Source organism: Rhagoletis zephyria, unplaced genomic scaffold, assembly GCF_001687245.7.
Source record: "Rhagoletis zephyria isolate East Lansing unplaced genomic scaffold, Rhagoletis_zephyria_1.1 Rzeph_scaffold_00393, whole genome shotgun sequence".
NCBI classification, from domain to species: Eukaryota; Metazoa; Arthropoda; class Insecta; order Diptera; family Tephritidae; genus Rhagoletis; species Rhagoletis zephyria.
In genome coordinates, this window is record NW_016157477.1 from 65,168 (window position 1) to 89,941 (window position 24,774).

Here is a 24,774-nt window from a genome sequence, read left to right on the forward strand (position 1 = left end):
ATTTATGTATACATTTGTCTATATCTATCTCGATTCGTTTTGGCTGTTACAAACAACCGTTATGTGAACAAAATTAATATACCCTTGTGCACAAGTGCGCTCGGGTATAAAAATTAGGAATAAAATAAAAAAATTGCAATAAAATAAAAATAATAAAATTTAAAAAATAAGAAATAAAATAAAAAAATTGAGGAATAAAATGAAAAATTTTAAATAAAATAAAATTGATCCTAATTTATGTATATTTATATACCCAAACTCACCATTTCGTGGTGAGTAAATCCGAGCACACAAGTATCATTCACATATACCAGCACGTCGCCGGTTTGCAACTGGCCGTCCAGCCACGCCGGTCCGTGTGGTACAATTGATTTGATTTGCAGGAACTCCTCGGCACCGTCATCACCGCCCACTATAGTAATGCCCAGGCCACGCGCTGACTTTATCAGCGACGCTGTGATACGTTCGCCCTGCATCTCGCTGGGATTTCGCGTGAACTTGTATGGCAACATTGCCGTTGGTGGCGTTGGTAAACTCGCATTGGGTGGAGGTGGTTGCATGCCACGTTGCGCTACATCTATCATACTGATACCCACCGTAGTGACCCGATCGACATCATTACCACCAATCGCATTGATACCATTTAAGTTTGAAGACGGCAATTGAGTTGAAGGTGTTTGCGATCGTTGTTGCAACTGCTGGTTAGGTGGCGGCGACTGCTGTAATTTGCTGGCTACTTGCTGGTTTTGTGAATGGGTGTGCGCTGGCGGTGGCGGTTGATTTTGCTGTTTTTGTTTCTGCTCAGCTGCTCGCCGTTTAGCTTCCAATACGGGATTTTCATATTGAGTGCGTCGATTGACATGATCTATATAATAAGTGCCATAGAGAGAATCTTCGATTTTTTCCCAACCGTAAGGCAGTTCATGGTCCCCACAGTCTTCAAGCGACTTCTTCTGGAATTTAGACAGTCGCGGATCGAGCCAATGTGAGGTGCCAGTGTTGTGACTAAGAGATAAGGAAGAGGTATAATGATCGCTAATACTGAATACTATTCTGTTATAATCAAAACAGGAAATGACAACTTACTCGATGAAATATAATTCACCACGTTCAGTGTAAGCTGTCTCCCACTTTGGTGGTAATGGGCCCAAACCATCACCAGGATCGTCAGTTTCTGGCCCAAGAATATCGCTTGTAGTACCGCCATTATAGCAATTTTGTAACAAGTTTTCTGCAAAAAAGGTGATTCCGGTGACAGCTAAATAACAATACTGTTAAACAACTTAGGAGTTTTCTAATTTTTAAATAAATTTCGGTATGAATGTTTTTACTTCTTGATTGAGTAAATCGGAATTCATATTCGGATACAGGAGATTATTTTATTCAAAATAGCAAAGCAGGAGATACAAATAAAAAAATTTACGAATGGTCCCAAGCCCTGCAAAGATACGCGCGTTATATCAAAGAATGTGCTACACTGCTGCAAAAGCAACGGCTGTATAGGCACTTATCTGTGTCAAACCCGTTCGGTAATATAGCGAATTCTAGTCAACCACGATAACGATTCGACTCTGAGCATTTCATTACAAGCCATAGCCTGGCCCGATGCGAAGACGAATGGTTAAAAGAAATTCTGCGTAAGGACATCACTGAGGTAAGTGATTAAGTTGCGTCTAAATCTCAAACTCGTTCAGGCCAGGGACATACCAGCAAGAACTAAAAAGGGTTTCGCCCTGCAATACATAGGAACAGTGTGCCCTCGGGATTGTGAAAAATTGTAGCAAGAAGATACTTAAAATTTATCAATATATGTATATTACATTCTTTTAGTTTAAGTATCAAAGTATCATTATTGAATAAAACCAATAATATATATGAAAAACCATTTTCAAAAAAAAATTTACATTTATTAATTGCAAAAAAGGNAGCAAGAAGATACTTAAAATTTATCAATATATGTATATTACATTCTTTTATTTAAAGTATCAAAGTATCATTATTGAATAAAACCAATAATATTTATGAAAAACCATTTTCAAAAAAAATTTACATTTATTAATTGCAAAAAAGGTACACATAGTACGTATGAGTTGTACTTGGTACTAGTATAATGATAATATCAAAAATGTGTCACATGTATGAGTTCAACTGGGTTCTAGTATAATAAATGTCCATCTTTTTGTGTGTTGCCGTAGATATGTGGACATGTCCATATTTTTATTGTCATTTATTGAACAAGAAAATTAGTACAGTGAGATTTTGAATATTTTATAGTACAACAGATAGAGTGGAACTCAGGTTGTTAATACATTTACAAAAACATTACTATGTTGATATTAAAAATGCAGGCTTAGATATGTATATACTTAAGGCTACGTCAGCAGTTATAATTTGAAATAAAATAAAATAAGATGGTCAGTCCAGATAAGTTGATAAAAATAATTATAAAAAACAGTTCTTTAGTTGCTTTTGTTTATAGTACTCCTTACGGCAGTAGGTATCGAGTTCCAGGTACGTATAGTGTTCACAAAAAACAATCTAGTCGAGGCTACAGAGTTAAAGCTGGGGATAACTAAATCGTATAAACGGGTCGATTTTGTAAATCTCAGCTTCTCATAGAGTTATGAAGGCGTTTTAGTTAGCATAAGCCGATAAAGAAAGATACAGCTTCTGGTTTCAATGTAGTCCAGTAGCTCGTTTCTGTAACTCTTCCCTACTGATTATTTCTCTACTGGTAGAGAATATACGANTCGAGGCTACAGAGTTAAAGCTGGGGATAACTAAATCGTATAAACGGGTCGATTTTGTAAATCTCAGCTTCTCATAGAGTTATGAAGGCGTTTTAGTTAGCATAAGCCGATAAGGAAAGATACAGCTTCTGGTTTCAATGTAGTCCAGTAGCTCGTTTCTGTTACTCTTCCCTACTGATTATTTCTCTACTGGTAGAGAATATACGACATTCTCATATCTCAATTCGTCTTGGTAGAGAATTGTTACAGAAACGAGCTACAGGATTTGACAGCCCTGCAGATCAAATCTCCACTGGGATATGTGGTCAAATTTACGCAGGCCATGCACATACCGAATGATATTATTAAAAACAACCTGAACCTTATGGGCAGACTGTGAGTCTAGTCTGTTGCAGATGAGTGCAGAGTGCGTAAAATCAGGGCTCGAATCGTAACATCCGTTCACGGATCGAAAACCATAGGAAAGAAAATTACGTGATACCGTATAAGCTGAATGGGATAAAGAGTACGCTCACGTATGTCATAATCCGAAAACGGTGTTTTTACGTGACGAGTAATACGACATCGTATGTGACGATTCGAGCCCAGGTATCATTAATTGAATGGCAAGCTTACATCTGACGTTAACCGGGGTAAACAAGGACGAATGTCTNATAAGCTGAATGGGATAAAGAGTACGCTCACGTATGTCATAATCCGAAAACGGCGTTTTTACGTGACGAGTAATACGATATCGTATGTGACGATTCGAGCCCAGGTATCATTAATTGAATGGCAAGCTTACATCTGACGTTAACCGGGGTAAACAAGGACGAATGTCTTAAACTACGTAGCGCGCAATACACCATACCTATTACCATATTTATATGATCACCACATGTTAAATTCGAGTTGATTACAAAGCCTAGGTTAGTAATTTTACTCACAAAATCAATTGGATTGTCACCTATGTAAAGGGATGGAATGTTATCTACAACCAACTTTCTTTCAGAGATAGGCAGTACATTCGTTTAATTTGGGTTAAGGCAAAGACGGCTGGTTTCTGCCCAGTGCAGTGTTGATAAAATAACCCGATTTATCTTATCACAGAGATCATTAACATTTTCGAAAGAACTTGACAAGTAAGGCTGGACATCGTCTGCATGAGCATGAATACTAACAAATTTACACATCGAAAAGATATCATTAAGAAATAGGGCAAATAATATAGGTCCTAGAATTGAGGTACACCGAAAAACTAGTTTAATTGGTTGTGAGGATTCATTCCCTATTGTAACTCGTTGAAATCTGTTCTTTAGATAACTCGTCATAAGTTGNAGAACTTGACAAGTAAGGCTGGACATCGTCTGCATGAGCATGAATACTAACAAATTTACACATCGAAAAGATATCATTAAGAAATAGGGCAAATAATATAGAATTGAGGTACACCGAAAAACTAGTTTAATTGGTTGTCAGGATTCATTCCCTATTGTAACTCGTTGAAATCTGTTCTTTAGATAACTCGTCATGAGTTTCAGAGAATATTCGCTGAATCCAAAATAATGCTTGAGCTTGACAAAGGATATGGTGGTCGACAGTGTCAAAGGCTTTGGAGAAGTCAAGGAGACATAGTAACGTAAGGTAACCTTTGTCGAAAAAAGAACGAACGTCATCAAGAATTTTTAACACAGCCGTTGAACAACTGTGACAAATCCTAAAGCCAGACTGAAGCGGATAAAACAGATTCTTCTCCTGCACATGACGGGTAATTTGTTCCCCCATTAAAGACTCAAATACTTTTGACAACGTTGGTAGAATACTTACAGGGCGGAAGTCTAATGGAGTCTCGGCGCCCTTCTTCTTGGCAGTAGGGCGCACTAAAGGCACCTTCCACTGATCAGGAATAACGATGTGGTTATACAGTGATTAATTATGTGTGTACTGATAATAGTAGTAGTACCATTTTAATAAGTTTTAACGGTATACCATCCTGACCGCACGAATTTGATTTTATTTTTAAAATACTTTTAATAACATCACACTCGGACACTGTTAAGAACTCAAATGTGCTACCAGAATAAATTAGATGATCACAGGGGACAAAACATTGTTGGTAGAAATCACACAAAGGACTACTAATGAACGCTTTATTGGGTGTATCTGCGTCTATAGTGCATTCGACATCTTCACTTCCACATACTCGTAAGCGTTTAAGGTTACACCACAACACGTTAGGAGGTAGGGAGGAATCAAGGTTCTTCGAATAATACCTACACTTCTCTTATAGCCGATGTAGCTTTATTTCTTGCTATTTTTGAATAGACTCCAGTTAGTTTGGTTAGAATGCCTTTTCCATACAGATAATGCCTTGTTGCGAGCCTTGATTGCAGCCCGGACATAGCCCGTAAACCAGGATGACACGGAGGATGTGCTTTTAATATGTCGTATTGGGACATATTTATTAAAAAGGGTCAATAAGTTTCTGATAAGAAATTCTAGTTGTTCATTAACATTAACCAGACACCAACAGTCATGCCAGCACACATTGTCTATATCAAAAAGTACCAAACCTTCGGTAGTGTCTATACGAAAAAGTACCAGTGGTCCTGGGGTGACCAAAATTAAGATCAAGCGCGCAGAAAATTATGTCGTGATCCGAAATAAATGATAGTTGATCCAACTTTAATATTGATAAATTGTCAGGAATGATAAAATAATCTAGTAGACTAGGGTTACACTTATTACCGTATCTAGTTGGTATATACATATTGACAACAGAAAGGTCAAACGGGGCTCACTATTGTGTGTATTCAACGCGAAAATTCTAAATATGTAGACCGGCCTTAAACGATCAACAGCTTGATTCAGCGATAACCAGCGAATGTTCGACACTCGAAAAATTTTACGATTTTAACACCAACGTAGTACTTGGAAAATTCATCCACCCTTTTAGCACTATGCGCGAAGAAATTATAAACATCTCTGGCCAGTATTTCGACTTCTACGGGAATTTTTTTAACACGATTGGAAAAGTATCAAAATTTAAAAAAAAAGTGTCCCTCCAAAATTTATCGAAAATTGTATCACTTTTGATACGCTTGGATCAAAACGGCCACACTGCATAGGAAATCTTAAGATTACAATAGGAGGCTAAAAGCATAACCGCAGACTAGGCGAAGCTAATGTAAGCTATTGGCTGCAGAATTCATTTTATATGATATGAAGATAATCCGGGGTAAAAAAATACCAACAATGATGATGACGGAGAAGCCCGTTGCAGTTTGCACATGGCAATCATTATTTTAAGTTTAGTAAGCAGATTTCACACGGCACTGATTGTTAAGTGTTCTAGTCCACTAGGATATAGCCTTGTCAAAGAGGCTAAATGCGTAGGATTCCTCTCGGATATAGACTCCAAGTCTTACCAAAGAAGGTATTTTGTTCACCGTAATCTGTCGAGGCCCGCGCGTCATTAGATATTAGTTTGAAGAAAACTTTGAAAAGAAGAAAATCAATTCCGAAACAAATTCCAATGCAATGGATAAAGCATGCTGCCCTGAAGACAGCTCCAATGAAACACGCGACATTTTGAACCCCCTTCTGCCGAAATCGTAACGACGAGCGCAGATTCTATTTCATGCTTAAAAGATGCTTATGTCTACCAAAATCTCCAAAGCGAATTCTTTCTTAGCGATGACATTGCCAATTCTGGCCGTTGTTGCTGTTGTAGCGGGTACTTAGCCCTGCCTAGAATCGGGTTGTCCCTCAATCGTTCTCATCAAGCTCAACAAACGGTAGGCTCAGGAAACGTTCTGTTTCAACAGGGTTGAACCGCCTCATACAACAAGCTAGTTTTGATGCTCCTCCCTAAAACCAGCCAATTCGTTATTCTTAAGTTTCGTATTGGCATCTTAACTAAGTTGAAATTCAATATACCTGTGGTCCGAGAAAGAATTCTCACTGAGGACTCACCAGTTAAAAAGTGACAACCCCATCCGGGGGTTGGATAGAATTAGGTCAATAACATCTTGCCTTCTAGAAGTAACAAAAGTGGGTTTGGTGTCCACGTTCAGAATGATAAACCCAAAAAACAAGCTGATCCCCCAGGATTTTGTTCTGAGCATTAGCATCGCAACACAAGACTATTACAACATTTCAGTTGTCACAGTATTCGACACGACCAGTAACCTCCGCGAAGGTGTTCAAAGTATAGAGTCATAAGGGAAACAAGCAGAGTCAACCAACAAAATGTTTTCTCCCATTCTTGCCTGGGAAGCCCAACCTTGCCGCAATCAAATCCTGACGGCAGAATAGCGAAAACTCTGTGCACTGTAAAATGAGAGAGCACTATAAAACGAGCGCATACATAAATACTAGGTTTTTCGATTATACGCCTTTTTCGAAAATAGGGTTTCGAGTTATTATAAAAATGGCAATTAAAAAAAAAACAGTTCCCCACTTTTAAGTTAGGAGAAACCCGGTTTAATCTATGGCGATTTCCTTTCTTCCGAAAAATGTTGCATTCTCAGTGCCCTCTACGTACAAATACTACAGCCAGTTTCACCAAACTTTTTAAGTGAAAATTAATTTTAATTTTAATTTAAATTTTTATTTAATTCTCATTTAAATTATTTTCAGTTTCAATAAGCTATTTATTTAAGTGAGTAAAAAGTGATTGTAAAACAGACTAGGCCAGCCAAAGCTTTCATTTGTACAGAGAGCTTTTGAAAGCTTTAGCACGCTGTGTTGTAATAGCAGGGCTGGTATACAAGTCAGTCCTCAGGTCAGGTGATTAAACGTGTAACATCTCTGAGTGTGGTTATTCAGACTTAATTTTTATTTAAGTGAAGAGCATAGGTCACAAATCAAAATTAAAAACAAATTAAAATGGATTGGTGAAAATAAAAATTTCGAAAATCTAACTTAAATGAATCTGGTGAAACTGGCTGTAAGGAGAGAGCGATGAAACGGCAACCTCTTTGTAGAAAAGAACTGTTAGTCGGAAATCACAATGACTGCTAAAAATAGGCCTAGCTTTAATTTAGAAAAAAAGTAATAGAAAATAAGACCAAGTCGTATTAAAAGTAAAACAGAAAAAGGAGTGTAAAATGAATTCGGAGACCAACGCCACCTTTCGCAGGCGAAGAGCTGGAGTTGCTTCCTGACGCTCGGGATAATTTGACTGGATATTGTGGTAGGTTAAACTATTCAGTCCAATTTGAATAAGATGTCCCGACGACACTATAGCCTCTACACACATCAGCTCATCTAACTGCCCAAACTCGTCGTTTTCCTGAGCCTGCCATTAAAGCATAAACAGACGGCAACGTTAATTCGGATTAACGGCACAGTTGATCTGATCAAACTCGTGCCTTGGCAGACGGCGACAATGCGGATTAACGAGCCGGAAAGTTGTGGGTTCGAGTACCACGTCCAGTAGAATTTTTTATTTTTTTATTCATTCAATTATGGATAAATTCTATATTTTTTAACGTTATTATCATTTGTTGTTGACTTTTTAATAAAGTTAGACTCAAAAAATTTAAATTTACTAATAGTAGGGTGGTATTATCACTTGCGAAGCGAATGAATTTGGCGAAGCGAACGGTTCGACGAAGCGAATTAAGGACAGAGAAAGCATCAAGAGTGCTCGCGAGGCAAATAACTTGCACAAGCAGGTACAAGCGAACACTATTAATACATATTTTAGTTGTTTCGCCAAATTCATTCACTTCGCAAGTAGTAATACCACCCATAAGATAAATAAAATAAAAAAACAAAATAAAATAACATATATACATTAGCGGGGGCCGAAAATCCGCTTTTTTAGAATTTTGATTGGTAAAGCAAAAATCTTGTTCACTATGCTCTAAAAGCAATCTGTGTGAAATATGACAATTTTTGGTCAATATCTTAGGCTCGTCGAAGTCCATCAAAGTTTAATATGGCCAAAAAATAAAAATTAATAAATAAAGTAATACATTTTTTTACTAAAATTGCACTAATCTTCTAAAGTATTAGTCCTACATAATTTGGTATATGGACCTTTTTTGTAGAGAATCGAAGTTAGCTAAGAAAATTTTTTTTAGTGCTTTAACTTTGATGGACTTGCACACAGATATTTTTTATAGCATAATGAACGATATTTTTGCTATTACCAATCGAGATTCTAAAAAAGCGGATTTTCGGCCCACGCTAATATACATCAAATAAAAAATTAAACAAAATAATAAAAGCAAAAAAAAAAACGTTGCAATCGCTCCAACAAAGGATCGAACCTGAGACCTACGGACTTGTAGGAAGCAGCTCTCACCACTCGGCTAACGCGGACGCCAAACTTGCTTGCTTTGTTTGCTTACTTGTACAATGTACAACAGTTAAAGCAGACGGCAAAGCTTATGCATATAATCTGGCACACATATGCGCATAATAATATTACCCTTACAGACGGCAGTAATGCGGATCGAGTCCCACGGCCAGTTGAATTTTCATTTATTTCGTTTTAATTCTTTTTTTATAAGTTCGATATTTTTTTACCTTCCTTTCAGTTAGCTGTTGTTGGCTTTTTAAAAAATTCAACGCTAAAAATTTAAATTAACTAATAGTAAAATAAAAAATGTGATATAAAATAAAGCAAATGAGAATAAAATAAGGTAAAGTTAAATATGTAAATACAAATAAAATTAAAATAAAAAATAAATAAAAAAATAAAAAATTTCGCAATCGCTCCAACCGAGGATTGCACCCGGCAGCTACAGCCCTAATGGAAACAAGTGATTTTTTTTTTAAATCAACTAATTGAAAGACTGCTTTAGAACAAATGCAATGTTCAAAAAAAACAATTTGTATCTTGGAAGTATGAAAAAGCATCTGTGAAGTCCAGAACGCAAGCGTATTCAATAGAAACATGCTGACTTTGAAGTTGTGTAAACCAAATTCATTTTAAAGTAGTTGAAATTAAATGCAGAGTCGGACAGTCGACTTGGTGCTTGCACACAATTCAAACTGAACGTTTGAAAGCACATTTACATGTCTGGTTGAAAATACATACAGGAAAATGCAATTTACTGCTTCCTAGGGCATCGACATATTAAATAAATGAGTTTGTTGCAGGTAAAATAGTGATAATTTCAACTAGTTATCATTGAAAATAAAATAGTTTATAAATTACTTTCAAACTAAGACCTTTTTGCGCAGGTCTTTTCCAAGATTTGGCGTGTTGTGAATACCTGGTCTATGGTGGATTTGTCAGGCCTAAAGCCACACTGCTAAGGCCCAATCACACGCTACCATCTGTCTATGCTTTTAGATTAGAATGAAGACAACATGTAGTCGATTTACTGATTTAGACAGAGGTTATCAAGCTGCTACAACAAAAACAACAGTGAAAGATTTTCGTTCGAGTTTTCCTTGCAGTGGGAAGTAATTTTCTGCAGTATTCAGATATACATTTTCTAGATTCTAGTATATAATAAACTGCATGAAAAACTGGTTTATTCGACTATAAAATTAAGATTAAAAAAACCTAAAAGTATTCAAAAACCCGGTTGAAACCTGTTTGGAAAAACCGAGTTAATTACCCTAATAATACTACTTAAGGAAATAAAAAACAATACACGCGGATAATAGCGCGGAATTTTATCGGTATTGGTTTAGTTTATTGGGTAAGCTAAATCGCATGCTTGAACCTGTCAAAATACTATTTATGACAATAAAGTGAATAAAACCAAAAGATACATGCCAAACCCATACTCCCACTTAACCACAAAACTATTCCACTTAATTGATTCCGGTGCAGATGAGTGGAAGTAATTTCAACAATGACACCAATCCAGATTTACTTCCCGGGAGGTAATCAGCAGCTCGCTTTGTCCGCAATATTGTCAACAGCACTCACTACTATTTTCATAACACTCCCGACATTCCATGAGTGCGAAATGGTTTTCCACAAGCGAAGTATGTATGTGCAGATACATATCTACATACTTATGTATGTTAAGTGATGGTGATGCACAAGCGAGCACACCACTAACTCACTTCTAAAATAAAGCAGCTGAAGCGTAAATTGGAGGGTACTACTAAAATAACAAATCAAAGCAAAAAAAAAAGTGAAGCGAATTGCAATACCCATCTGGGTAAATCTGTGCAAGTGCATAAAGAGACGGAAGATAAAGATGCAAAAAATATTGGCGAGAGCAGCAGTCGCAGCCGCAGTCACAGTCGCAATAGCATCAACATCCATTAACAACAAAACTTCGACGCTTGATGAGTGGGTTATTGTTTGTAGTGATGGCCAGTGTTGCCACTACCTTAGCCTTTATAGTATTCATGAAAAATCGAAAATTGTATCCAAATGTATCCACCGAAAAGAGCGGACATTTTTACACCGTACATTTATGCAAGAGAAACTTGGCCCCTTAACAAACTTATTAACATGTAGTCAGTATTTTCCCATACTTAGACACGTTTTTGGGAAACAAAGGCCCGAAAATTATGGGAAATTAAGTCGACTCTAAAGTTAATTGCAGCTTTTTGACATAATTTTCAATGGGATACCTGTCAAAAAAGCTGCAACTAACTTAAGTGTCGACTTAATTTTGACTATAATTACGGGACTTTGTTTCCCAGATCTGTTTCTTAGAATGGAAAATACTGACTAAAACGACGGGCCGAAGTTTCCTCATGTTCAATGTTTAATACTGCGATTAGATTGCCACAAATAATACATGCAAAAAAGGTTTCCTAGTCTATCAAAACACATAATAGTAATTTAAACTAATTTCGACCTATTACATTTAGTTCAGTAAATTGTTATTTCCTGCTATTATGGTTACAATGTTTTTAAATCAAACTGGTGGATTATGAGCTATCTATGAAATTAAAAAAATTCTGAAAAACTTGCATTTGCCTGTAAACTCCGCCTTCAAGAAAAATTTCAATTCCCGGCTTGTTTGAATTCTCGCTTAACGACATATTTAGAAGTTATAAGTTATTTTTAGTACAGTGAAGTTATTCTTCAAAATTAGTCATCGGCATGGTTGTCAATAGAGATGGGCACGGGCCTAAATTTTCAGGCCCGGCCCGGCACGAGTGCAAAATCAACTTTCAAAAACACGCACGAGCCCGCACGTTAGGAATTTTCGTGGAGCCCGGCCCGGCACGACGGGAGACGTCCCAGCCCGGAAATAAAGAGCCAACTTTTATTGTGTGTATACATATGTACATAATTTTAATTTTGTGTTTATGTATGTATATTTACTTAAGCGAATCAATTTTTTTCATCAAAGATTTTTATAAAATATTTTCTGGGAAGTAGAAAAAGTGGAAGGTATTTTTTATTTTTTTCTCTTATCAAAAGAGTTTTAATATGTACTATTTTTTTTTGCATAAAAACAAAAGCTTATCTAAATTTGTAGTATTAGCAACGGGCTTTTTCGTGCCTATTCGTGCTTTTATGAAATTTTACTGAACGCCCATGCACGCACGAGTTCGTGCTGACAGCAAATATTCCGGCCCGTACCCCCAGGCTTACGCAGGTACCTGCCAAAATCCCGGCCCGTGCCCATCTCTAGTTGTCAATTTACTTTGAATGCTAAGAGAAGGGTTGCTCAGGATGTAAAAGTTGATTTTATCGCATTACAGTTAACTACTATAGGTCTGAAAACTATTTAAAATTTGCAAACTACTTGTTGTTATTAGATGCAGTTTATGTAGCTAAAAAATAAATTTTTCAAAGTGGCAAGAATAAAGGAAATTTCTTACTTGGACTGGACTTGGACCAACTGTTAAAAACGTCATAATAGCTCGTACATAAATAAAAAAAATTCCTTCAACTTACGAATACTTATGGGAAAAGGTATCCAAGTTTACACTGTGGAAAAAAACGAAGTATCCCTAAAAATTTAAGGCGAAAATGTATCCAATTGGATACATATGTATCAAAACGGCAATACTGGTGGTGGCGGCTTAGCTTCTGCGGTGGAATGACTGTTAGCCTGCTGACCCACTTTTACCACAAGCAGCGACAGCGACAGCAGCACAACAGGTTAAAACTTAATTTTGAATCGAACAATGACACACAAAAAGTCACCTAAAAGTATTGAATGACCGACAAATGATTTTTTCTGAAATTCTTAACACTGGCTACCAGATAAAAGCAACAATGGTTTTAAAGTGGAATGCATTTGTTTCGAGTCACTGTTGCTGTGAGCGCGTTAGTAATGACAAAAATATGAAATTAATTTTCAATGGCGAGCGAGGAGACTTTAAAGCTAATTGCTAAAATGAAAAACGCACTAAAAATTAAGAGCTAACAAAATTACGAAAATTTGTTCCAAAGCAGGTGCGACGAGTAGAAATCCGAGGAAATTTTATATACATACATATGTAGATTCTCTTGTTAACTGTTGTATTAACGTGAAAATGTATGTACAGTTGCATTAAAAAATAATTATAGGAATCTTCGTCATATCGTCGAAGTCTTTTTTATTTTCGATTTTGTATACGAAAAATGTAGCATACATGCTTTCCACACTGCTTTCTCTCCAGTCCAATAGAGAGAAAAATACGAAAAGGGCAAGTGTTCAAGTGTTTGTACGTTTTCTCCTTGTTTTTGCTTCAGGGTCGCGTTTTTTTAGCCGCTTAAAACTTGCACTTCATATGACTAAAATTTTATGGGCAAAAATATACTAAAGATTCAGATTCAAACGTTTGAAATTTTAATGAAATTTAGTTGAATTTTCCTAACTTTTTATAGAGTTTGAAACTTTACAAGTTTCGGATATTTTGATTGATCGTAGAAAATAATATTGACCTCAAAAGAGAATAACTCATTTTCTTACGTGTTATTCCTGTTTGTATCAACGCTCGATGCGCGACCTCTTAGAGTTATCGTGGAGGGAAGATTCATGGAGGATCATTACTACATCAGTTACTAAAATTTGAGTTGGCGTCCGGGGTCGCAATGCGGTTTTTTTACTTAATTTATTTTTTTGACATGGTCTAATGTACCTGGAAGATTAGATATGGGCATTTCCAATCTGGCTCTGCATGATCTTTCTATGGTAAAATGTTAAAAAAATTAAAAAGTCAAAATTTTAAAAGGTTTTTCTATATTTACTGCGCAATATGGAAAAGAACTTTTTCCATCATTCTCAAAATAAACCAGCCCATGGCTCATTCTTTACTAGAATAGCTATAGCATGAGTCATGAGACAACAGTTTCATGCCGCATACCTGTTGTCACACAAGTCAAATATGTATAAATTCAGGAAGAACAAACTTATTACGGTTTCTGGAATTTCATGCAACCTTTACTGTAGGATTAAAATTATGTTTGTATCTGCGAAAATTAAGATTATCTTGTGTACAATTGTATTTATGTAGGTATCCTACATTAGGATGCCGCATGCAAAAAAGTTGTTGCTTCCCAAAGCAATCACACAATTCGGTCTTCATTATGGTAACCACGAAAACGCGCGGTGAAAAAATTAGTCATATAAATAAAAAAATAATAACTTATACAAGAAAGTACCGTGATAAACGTGTAAGATAGAAAAAGCGTTAACTCTTGCACATAAGCAAATCTAAAACCTGTAACTCTTTCTGTCTCTTTCACACTGAAAAAAATAATGACAATTCGCAAAAAAGCAAAATCGTTACAGCGAAAAAATGGTGTGAAAGATCCGCACAGATTCAAATCCGCATAAAAAATACCTAAATGTACTTACATCTCTATTTGGTACTGGCTTAAAGGGCTTTCTGCCGAAAGTTGCAAAGGCAGCTTTTTGTAAGGCTTTCTTGTCAGAGTAACTAATATTTATTAGTTTTTATTGTTTAAAAAAGAAAAATATACAGTGACTTAAACAAATGACTACATGTTGTTTTTTTTAATTATTCGTAATGTTTTTTTTGAGCTAATTTTTTTCGTTATTTTGCTGTAAAAATACCGTCCCAGCTTTAACCAAAAAATATATAAATCACAGTTTCAAAAGGGCTGTTCCCAGCTCTCAAGAAAAACGAAAAATTCATATAAAATAACGCACAATGGAAAAGAAAATTTTAAATGCATACATACATATCAAATCAGTTTGCAACTCTAAAGAAAAAATGCTCGTGTATTTATTTCTTCAAGAAAGTTTGCAGCAAAAGCAAAGTGCTTTTTCAAGCAACAGAAATAATGAAAAACATGGATTCCAAGCTTTAAGAAAGAAAGAAGGAAAGAAAAATATACAAAGACTCAAATGACCACGTGTTGTTTTTTTAATTATTCGTAATGTTTTTTGAGCTAAATTTTTTTGTTGTTTTTCTATAAAAATACCGTCCAAGCTTTAACCAAAAGCATATAAATCAGAGCTTCAAACTTTATGTAAAATTTAGGAAAATTCAACTAATTTTAAAATTTTTTTTTAATCTGATTCTTTAGAACACTTTTGGGTACGCAGTTTTATACCCCATACAATTTTAGTCTAGTGCAAGTCTCAAACAGCTAAAAAATCCCGTTGATTTTTAAGAATTTTTTTGTGACGGATTTTTGTACTTTTTTCCGTATAAGCATGAATTTCTTATGAAATAAAATGCGGTAGACTGTTAACAACAAAATTTCATAAAATCTACGCCAGTTTTTGGAATTTGCAATTGTTTATATAAAAAAAAAACCAAAAGCAGTCTCAAAAAAAATCTCAAACATCAACGCAATTTTTTTGGACGTTTGAAACTTGCATTTCATTAGACTAAAAGTGTATGGGCTATAAAACTGCATACCTAACAGCCGCACTCAGAAACGTTCCTTAAATTAGCTCTAACGGGCACTTAACTAATGATCGTTAAATTTGTTAATTAATTAGGGGATTCACAAGACGTGTTAACCGTCGTAAAATCTTAAGCTTAACATTTTTTTTATGTAAAATAACAGTTAAAATGGTTTTAGGGGGGCTAATTATATATTTTTATCGAATTAAAAACATTTCGGTGTAGTTATAAATCCTCTAAACGCATTTTAACGGTAATTTTATATATAAAAAAAAAATAGGCTTAAAATTTTACGACGTTAACACGTCTTGTGAATCCCCTAAATGTTTCCTCTCAGAGTTAAAAATTATGAAATAAAAAATTTAAGTATGGCCCCAGTTGCGGCCCTTCATTTTTGTGGCATCACTCACTTTTTTCGTTCAGTTTGAAATAAAATATAAAAATATGTATTTATATCATTTTGCGCGCGCTGCCTCAACAGTCGCAATAGCTGAGTGAACAGAGCACTGGCGTGCCATTCGAGAGATGCGAGTTCGAGTCCTAAGGCAGGAAAATTTTCTTTTTCCTTTTTTATTTTTTTATTTTTTTTTGTTATTTTTTTTTTAAACTATCTTTATTGAATTTTTTTGCTTTTTTGATATAATTTTCTTTTGATTTAGAGATTATATTGCTTTAAAAAGGAAACAAATTTTTTGCTAAAAGACAAACAAGACCAATAACAGGCCAATTCTGGCATCTGTCTTTCAACTCACCTCAGTCTTTCGAGAGACAAAAGTCTTTAGACTGCGGCAATTATCTTGAAAGCCCTTTTCTGTATTTCGAATAACTAATTGACAGATGTGCTAATAGTGTTATTATATTTATCGCTTATCAATAAGTTTTCTAAAAACTAAACGAAATGAAAAAAACAGGAAAAAATAAAAATTTGAGAAACTGAAAGTAAAAGAAAAAAGATGAATCAAAAAAGTTGTCAAACGTTAAATAAAATAAAAAATATGAATTTTCTAAGCAATAAAACTTAAAAAAAATGTATTAAAAAAAAATCGTTGCCGAGGATTGAACTCGGATCTCTTGTATGCTCACTGGGCCATTGCTTGTTACAGCAACGTTATCGAAATTAAAATTTATTGAAAACAAACAAAGAATTTCAAAATCATTCGTTAAAAAGTTAAGTAAAGGTTATTGTTTACTTAACTTTAATATTCATTAAATGCCGTTAACGAATCATTAACTGACTCTGAGAGGTAATTTTTTCAAATCGTTACTGAGGGCCACCTTAAGTAATCATTAAACGACTCTGAGTGCGGCTGTAAGTGTTCTAGAGATTCAGAGAAAAGTTGAAATTTTGATGAAAATTTGTAGATTTTATTTATTTATTTATTTTCTCAAATTTTGAAACTGTTGTTTATATGGTTTTGGTTAAAGCTTGGACGATTTTTTACAACGCTTTTATCAACTTGCAATGTTGTGTGTCCAGACACCATTTTTAGCTATAAAACCTTTGCTTTGCAAAGTTCTCAGCCGACGAGGTAGATGTCGCCCTATGTGCTACGTACGCTACAGCGGAAATGGACGACAACCCATTTCTTTAAATGAAATTAATTGGTGCTCGTATGTATGTACATATATACATATGTATATGCATGTGTGTGCACCAATCTGTTAATATCGTTGAATTATTTTAATATCTATTGCAAAATTTTATACAAACAAGACTAAAATGTAGAAAACAAATAATATAAAAAAACTTTTTATTATACAACGCTTTATTAAATGGACTGAATAGTAGAAAATAATAATTCTCAGTCCCATAGAATTTGTTTTGATAACTGAAATTTTAGCAAAAGTCATTATAAACAATTTATGAGATTGAAAATATAAAAGCGTTGTATATTAAAAAGTTTTTTTTTTATATTATTTATTAAAAATAACAAACAAAATTTAGCTCGAAAAATATTATGAATATTTAAAAAAATCAGCACATCTTCGCTGCGCCAACAAAAACAGTAATGTGTTTTTAAACAACTTTTCAGGAGGGCAAAAAAACTGATTACTGGTGCCAATAGGCAATATTTTGCAAATGTCGCATTAAAAAAACTATTATACTAAAAATATGTTATTGATTTATGAAAAAAAATCAATTTTTTTTACCAATTATGACATGATCAACATTTGCGCCGCTTTAAAGCACATAGCTGTTTTTATACACGATTTAAATTTTCTTTTGGTGGTATGGAATCGTATGCAATTTGTACATAATACTGCCGTTAGGACTAGATGCAATGTATATAAGTTGAGGACTCGATTAGTTAACTGCCCATTGCTCCTGTTTATGTAATTAAAAATGGTCAGAAACCTTTTTATTGGATTTTTGTAATAAAAATTAATGCAAAGTGTGAGTACGGACACATATTTTGTACAAACCATGAAATTGCCAGAGATGCGAATTGTTTTTTCGGTCAGCGTATTAACTTGACCCAATGCACTTTTTCAAAGTTTCGACGGGTGATAGTCCAATGTAAGCTCGTATATACAAGAAATAATTTCAATATAAATATAATGAATTTTTATTAAAGGGTGAACACACCAAAACTGCGACACTTAGAAATTACTACCAGAAACAAACTAGCAGGCTTTGAAATTATTTTTTTTTTTGTATTATATAACTTGGAAGTTTAGATGTTATTAAAATGTTAAAATATTAGTTAGTATTTGCTCCATATGCAAGTGATCGGTATTTTCATCGCACACGCGCCATCATGTTCTGCACGACTGCATCATCGACTTCACGCGATGCGCACAACTACTTTTTTTGCACTCTCCAATATTTTTCACTGTTTCACCTGTTTTCTTCAAGATTCCTTTGACAATTGACCAATATTCCCCAATAGGACGTGGCTCTGGGCTATTGGGTGGATTGCAGTCGTGAGGTACAAAATTGATGTTATTTGCATTATACCACGGCAATGTGTCCTTGGCGTAGTGGCAGCTTCCCACGTCCGCCTAGAACAGTGCAGTTGATAAATGACAGAATACGCCTTTTGAGGCACTCATCCCGATAAACTTGATCATTCATTGTCCCGGATGGGAAAAAAGGGCTGCTCTTACGGCCACAGGATCAAATAGCTTGCCAAACCATGTGGTTTTTTGGAAATTTTTGGATTATTTTCAGCTTACAACTTTCAGGGGCATCTTGCGACTTGCACCAGTATAAAAATCTTGACCTGCAATATATTTTGAATTTTTATAGCAGTAGGTTTCGTAGTCCATAAAATGCAGCTGTATTTTTTAATTTAGAATTCATACAACTTCCGAATGCGGGATTTCGCTGTAACATTCTACTTTGCGCCTCGGTCTGGCGCTGTTTGAGCTGTAGAACCTTTCCGCTTTACCTTTTGTACGAAAAACTGCGATCTGAGTACGGATTTTGCAACATAACGCGACAAAATCTTCGGATTTCGCGAAAACGCACTGAGGACCTTCCGAGCACTGTTTTTATCACTTTGACCATGCTAACCCCCGCTCCCTGGTTTTCTCGTAACTGCCAGGCCTTATTTGTACCGATTAAAACCCTGCAAACTGTCGAATAGTGCAATCTTTGATTTTTTAGCAATTTTACGTGTACTTAAGACTGGATCATTTATAAACTCGTGCAAAATGGTTTGTCTCGTTTCTAACTCGGTTGCCATTTTTAACTCAACTAGGAATCAAATTCAAATGAAATTTCTTCTACGTCCAACTAAGGTCATGTAGTCAGCTTATGGTATTTGAATTTCAAAATATTGAATTCGTTTTGGGTAAGTTATAAGCTTCCCAAAGTGTCGCAGTTTTGGTGTGTTCACCCTTTAAATGCTTTCACATTTGTATACATTAAGCAAATTTGCATAACATAGTAAATTGCATGAAAGTGTAAAACTATAAATATTTATCGAGGTAGATTATCATAAAAAAATTGAAATCTTTTCNTTTGGGTAAGTTATAAGCTTCCCAAAGTGTCGCAGTTTTGGTGTGTTCACCCTTTAAATGCTTTCACATTTGTATACATTAAGCAAATTTGCATAACATAGTAAATTGCATGAAAGTGTAAAACTAAATATTTATCGAGGTAGATTATCATAAAAGGAATTGAAATCTTTTAGTATATATCTCTTTAACGTGTGTTTAGATTGATCAATTTTTTTGGACCATCGTACAATAGCACCGTTTCGTATTGATGTCCAGCAGTCGGTATGACGCAACTTGAATTTGACTTCACCGTTTACATAAAGCAATCCTCTGATACTGCTTACCGGTGCATCCCCAGGTTATTTACCTGGTCTTATAGTCGTAAAGTTACCAGGAACACTCACATAATTTAAAAAAGTTGTATACTCTAAATAATTAACAATATAAGGATGTGATGGCCTCGCCTGGCCTCGCATACGACTTATGTAGTCCATTTGTGAATATATCGGTGGATCGAATACATTCTCTAATGTAGAGTGGACGCTGTCTACCTCCATACTTTTTACCCTTGTTAATTGTTGAATTCCAATTACAAGCGATCAAATTAAATAGTAGAATCTATGTAGTGTAAGTGGTATGTGCATACATATGTATGTATGTATTTAGTTGGTTTATAATTATTTTTTACATCGAAATCAAAGCAAACTCATCAGATTCGCCTGCGATCAAAAACAGTTATAAGCAAGTAAGCGTATACCCGTTTTTTTTTTCAGAGTTTTTCTAGTACTGCGGGCACATAGCTGTTTTTGGTCAGTTCTAAACCAAAAGATATATAAAAGAACGGCAAATGCAGTAATGTGGGCAATAGATAGCGTTAATAAAATATGCAATAAAAAAAATTTACAAAAATCACACAACTGTTGGCTGTTGGCACAGCGATGACATGGTCATTTGTTTGAGTCAATGTATATATTTTTTAAATTTGATTTAATTAAAAAAAAACGTATTCCTAACAGCATAACGCTAAGCTCTACTCGTTAGCAGATCTTTTAAATAGTCTTTCGAGAGACAGCAAAGAGCTTTCACGATAGTTGCCAGAATTGGCCATTGTCTTATGGAAGACTGTGGCGAGTTGAAAGAGCTTTGCCAGAATCGCCCTGTAAACAAAACCTTTCAAGCCATCTTGCCTACTACCGTTTAATTGTCTTACGAAAGACTTGCAACTATCTTAGCCAGAAATATCCTGTAACCAAGCAAACACGGTCTCTAACGTTAGAGAAATTTGGATTTCTACATTAGATAACTAGGGTAATTCTCTAATCGTTCTCGAGTCGATGACGAAGTTAGAGAACTACATTAGAATTCGATTCGAGAATGATTAAAGAAACAACGCAAATTAAAATAAATGTAAATAAGCAATATTCCAAATGAAAGAATCATAAATTATTTTTAAGTTGAAATAATTCATTATTATTTTATTGCAAATACATTTAATAAAAAATTTTGCAAACAAAGCGTTTTATTTAATAAAGCAAAACAGCAGTTTGAAATTCACATTCGAATCCCATTAGAGATCAACATTAGAATTCGATTAGAAAATTAATATTTTCTCGAGTCGATAACTATGTCCCATTTTTGTTGAGATCGCTATGATTCTCGATAGTTTTTCGAGTCGTTCTCTAACGTTTGAGATTGGAGAACGTGGCAAGATCTCCAATCATTATCTAATCGATAACTAACCTCAATGTTTGCAGGGAAAGCTCATCAAAAATCATTGTAAGGTGGTACGGCCTAATGTACATATTTACATACGTATGTACATATATATTTATCCCGTCGGAAATGGAACTACTTTAAAAGCAATTTAAAAAGTACTTTTTTACGAACTACAAATGGTTGGATTTCTACCTTTTTTTCATATAAGCAACTAACTTTATTACCAACTAATTTAAAATGCATTTGATTTAAAGAACTTCAAAGTGAGTTTTTCGTTTGTATACGCTTTCGTTCCGCACTTCACAAATGCTTTTTCATACTTCCAAGACATTGCTTCTTTGGGTAACAACAGTATTAAAATTCGAAACATTTATTCAGTTTAGTTGATTTAAAAAAAAAAAACAAATCACTTGTTTCCGTCAGGGTAATTACCTAATTCCTTAATTAACATTGAATTGAATTTTGTAAACGGATGGCAACTCTCATAAATGTAGTTAAGAAATTAAACCTTCTCAAATCCATTTCGTTTATATCCTTATTGTACTAATTGATTTAACTTTTTTAATATGTAATTTCAATTTAATTTTTTAATAGGTGGCAACTCCTTTCGAAAAAGTAAAACCAGATCTATACCCAAGTATTTTAATTTAATACTGAGGAGACTAAAACGAAACTCCTTGAATACCACCAAGTAAAAATATAAGTCAGATTATTTAAGAAATGTATGTGCCTATTCAAGTGAATCGTGGTGTACATACATTGCTAAACATATGTATGTTCAATTTGATTTTGTAATGCGTCCCAATTTTTACATTCTCAACGCAACATTAGATATGTAAGTATTAGGGATGCTGCGAATGTGGAATTCTAGACATCCGCGGATGCGAATGCGGATGCGAATATCTAAAAGGTAACATCCGCGGATGCGGATGCGAATGCGGATGTCAAGTATTTTTAAGAAACAATTAGAATCTAGCATAATGGCGAGATCGTTGTTTAAACAGCGCTTACAAGCCAAACTACCCCGTTTTCAGAAAGTTGCAATTCATATTCAGAAAATCCATTTTAAATTCAGATAGTCACTATTCAAGTTCAGAAATACCATTTCAAAATCAGAATTTCCATTTCCAATTCAGAAAATTACAATTCAAAATCAGAATTTCCATTTCAAATTCAGAATATTACAATTCAAATTCAGAATTTCCATTTTAAATTCAGAAAGTTGCATATTCAGAATTTCCATTTCAAATTCAGAAAGTTAAAATTGAAATTCAGAAATTTCCAATTTAAGTTCAGAAAATTTATATTCACTGTGCGATATAAAGAATTTAGGTTGCATAGTAGAAGCGACTGTGTCACAAAGTTTTATTAAAAACCAACAACAAATGACATATAAACAATTAGCAAACATGGTAAACATAAGTAAATCATTTCATATATAGTATAACAAAAACAATATTTGATCAAATACTATTTTTGCTATATGTTAGCCTAATTGTTTATATGTTATTTGTTGTTGGTTTTTTATAAAGGTTTTTGCCCTTAATGCTGCTAAGGAAATTTAGCGAAAAGTTGGGCATGAAGTGGAGAAAATTTAGTTTTACTTGCACTTGCAAATATTAGATTCACGAAGCCTATAAAAACAAATAAAAACTTTGTCCTACCTACCTACCAGTGTTGCCGTTTTAGCCCTTTGGTGGCTAGATTTAGCTCCCACATACTTTTTTTTGGCCACATAAATTTAAACTTGCCCCTAGCCCTTTTTTTACCCCTTTGGAGAATTTATTCATACTTGGCATGAAAAAGTTGTATATGCTTAATTTGATCTCATATTTTTTCATCTATGTAAGAATGAATTTTTAAACTAATACATATATGTATTGTATGTTCCTTACGTTTTTATACTACTATAGTTTAAAATAGATAAGTTTACGGCCCTTAATATGCTTGATTTGTTAAATGGCCCATCAAGTCGATTGACCGTGTATGTTATTGTGCTATGATTGAACCAGCTGCTGGTGTGACTTCAAAAACTATTTAAAAATTTTATGGTTGTACCAGCATGCTGGTGTCGTGAGTGGTGAAATTAGCTAAATTTTCTAAGTAAAAAGTATTTTGGCGGAAATTTCTTGCCCTATATGGGTCAAAGCCGTGTTTGTGGAAGATTAAGTTCCGCGATATTGCAGTTGTGAATAAAAAAAAAAAACAACAATGTTTAACAAAATGGTAGAAAAATTATGAAATTTCGGTTCTAATCATTTGAAAGAAATAAATATTGTACCAGCATGCTGGTAAGTTATATGCTTCGAGCCTGATGGTACAATCACTTGATGGAGCCAGCAAGCTGATGTCGTATGTTTCCCCTTTTATACAAAAAGGGTTTAGGTTGGATAAAATATTAGCTTTTTTTCCAGAATTCATTGTTTTTCTATACCATTACTTATTGAAAATGTTTGCGTGTATACTTATATACATATGTATATGTAAGTAAAAAATTTAGCTACCATTTTTAGCCACAACGATTTTTTTTAGTCCTTTTTTTAACGGAATTTGGCTACCGCTAAAAATGATTCGCGGCAACACTGCTACCTACCTACTTGCCAAACAAAACATTAGCGGTACTCACTTTCCGTAGCATTTCAGGTGTAAAATTAAATTATAATAATAATTATTATTATAATTATGTAAATTTTCCAGTAACTTGCCAGCAACTTTCCAGTAACTTTATTTCTGAGAATTCGTTCTGATAGAAAAAATTTGCAAAAAAGTACGCGAACGCTATTCCAGTAATAATTTGCAAGCTTCATGAACAGCTGATAAATTGGTTGTTTATTCGCAGCAAATTCCTAATAAAACAATATATTTCATATTTAAATAGGTTTATTTTGTGAAATTCAACAATAAAAACCCCCAAACAGTTTCCTTATTAAGTAAAATCCAGTAAAAACTTGCAACTTCCACTGTCACTTTTTGCTCTCTCAATTTCCCCTACTTTGCAACTTTTTGCGTACGAAAACGCCAAAACATGGAAATTCGTAAAAACTTTTACTGGATTTTTCTGGAAATGAGTAAACAAACACAACTAATATGTACGTATATACATATGTAAATATGCATGTACAAATATTCATAACTTTGTAGGTATNTTTCCCCTACTTTGCAACTTTTTGCGTACGAAAACGCCAAAACATGGAAAATCGTAAAAACTTTTACTGGATTTTTCTGGAAATGAGTAAACAACCGCAACTAATATGTACGTATATACATATCTAAATATGCATGTACAAATATTCATAACTTTGTAGGTAGGTATGTATGTACACATACCTTGTTTCAAATTCTTTTTCTAATCACTTCCGTGATCCACTGCTATAATGAATGCAAACATGTTGCAATGCATGCATACCTGCCCTCTAGGAAAATTAGAAATGTCAAAGAAAATCTCTCATAATTGCAAAGCACTCTAAAAGCATAGACAGAGTGGAGCCCTGATCCGGATGAACTCGTTAATAAGGAATTATCTCAGGAATTAACTGCAGTTGATCCGGATTAAGTTTAACTGTTATTTCCCTTAAACTTAATGCGGATCAGGGGCATTTTCAATGACAAAACTGGCTTAAACTCCGAGAAC

The 24,774-nt window shown here is 34.4% G+C and overlaps 1 protein-coding gene across 7 annotated transcripts in view; it reads right to left on the minus strand.

The window, feature by feature from the left end:
* LOC108359435 (membrane-associated guanylate kinase, WW and PDZ domain-containing protein 1-like) overlaps window positions 1–24,774 on the minus strand; it is an 87,858-nt gene that overhangs the window by 6,934 nt on the left and 56,150 nt on the right. For 6 of the 7 annotated variants that reach the window (XM_017611299.1, XM_017611300.1, XM_017611301.1 and 3 more), the window contains exons 3-4: window positions 1,087–1,258; window positions 264–1,005 (exon numbers count right to left, since the gene is read on the minus strand). In XM_017611299.1, the coding sequence (XP_017466788.1) occupies window positions 264–1,005; window positions 1,087–1,258 (914 nt within the window). The remainder of the gene's footprint in view (window positions 1–263; window positions 1,006–1,086; window positions 1,259–24,774) is intronic. The other variant, XM_017611306.1, reaches the window with a different exon arrangement.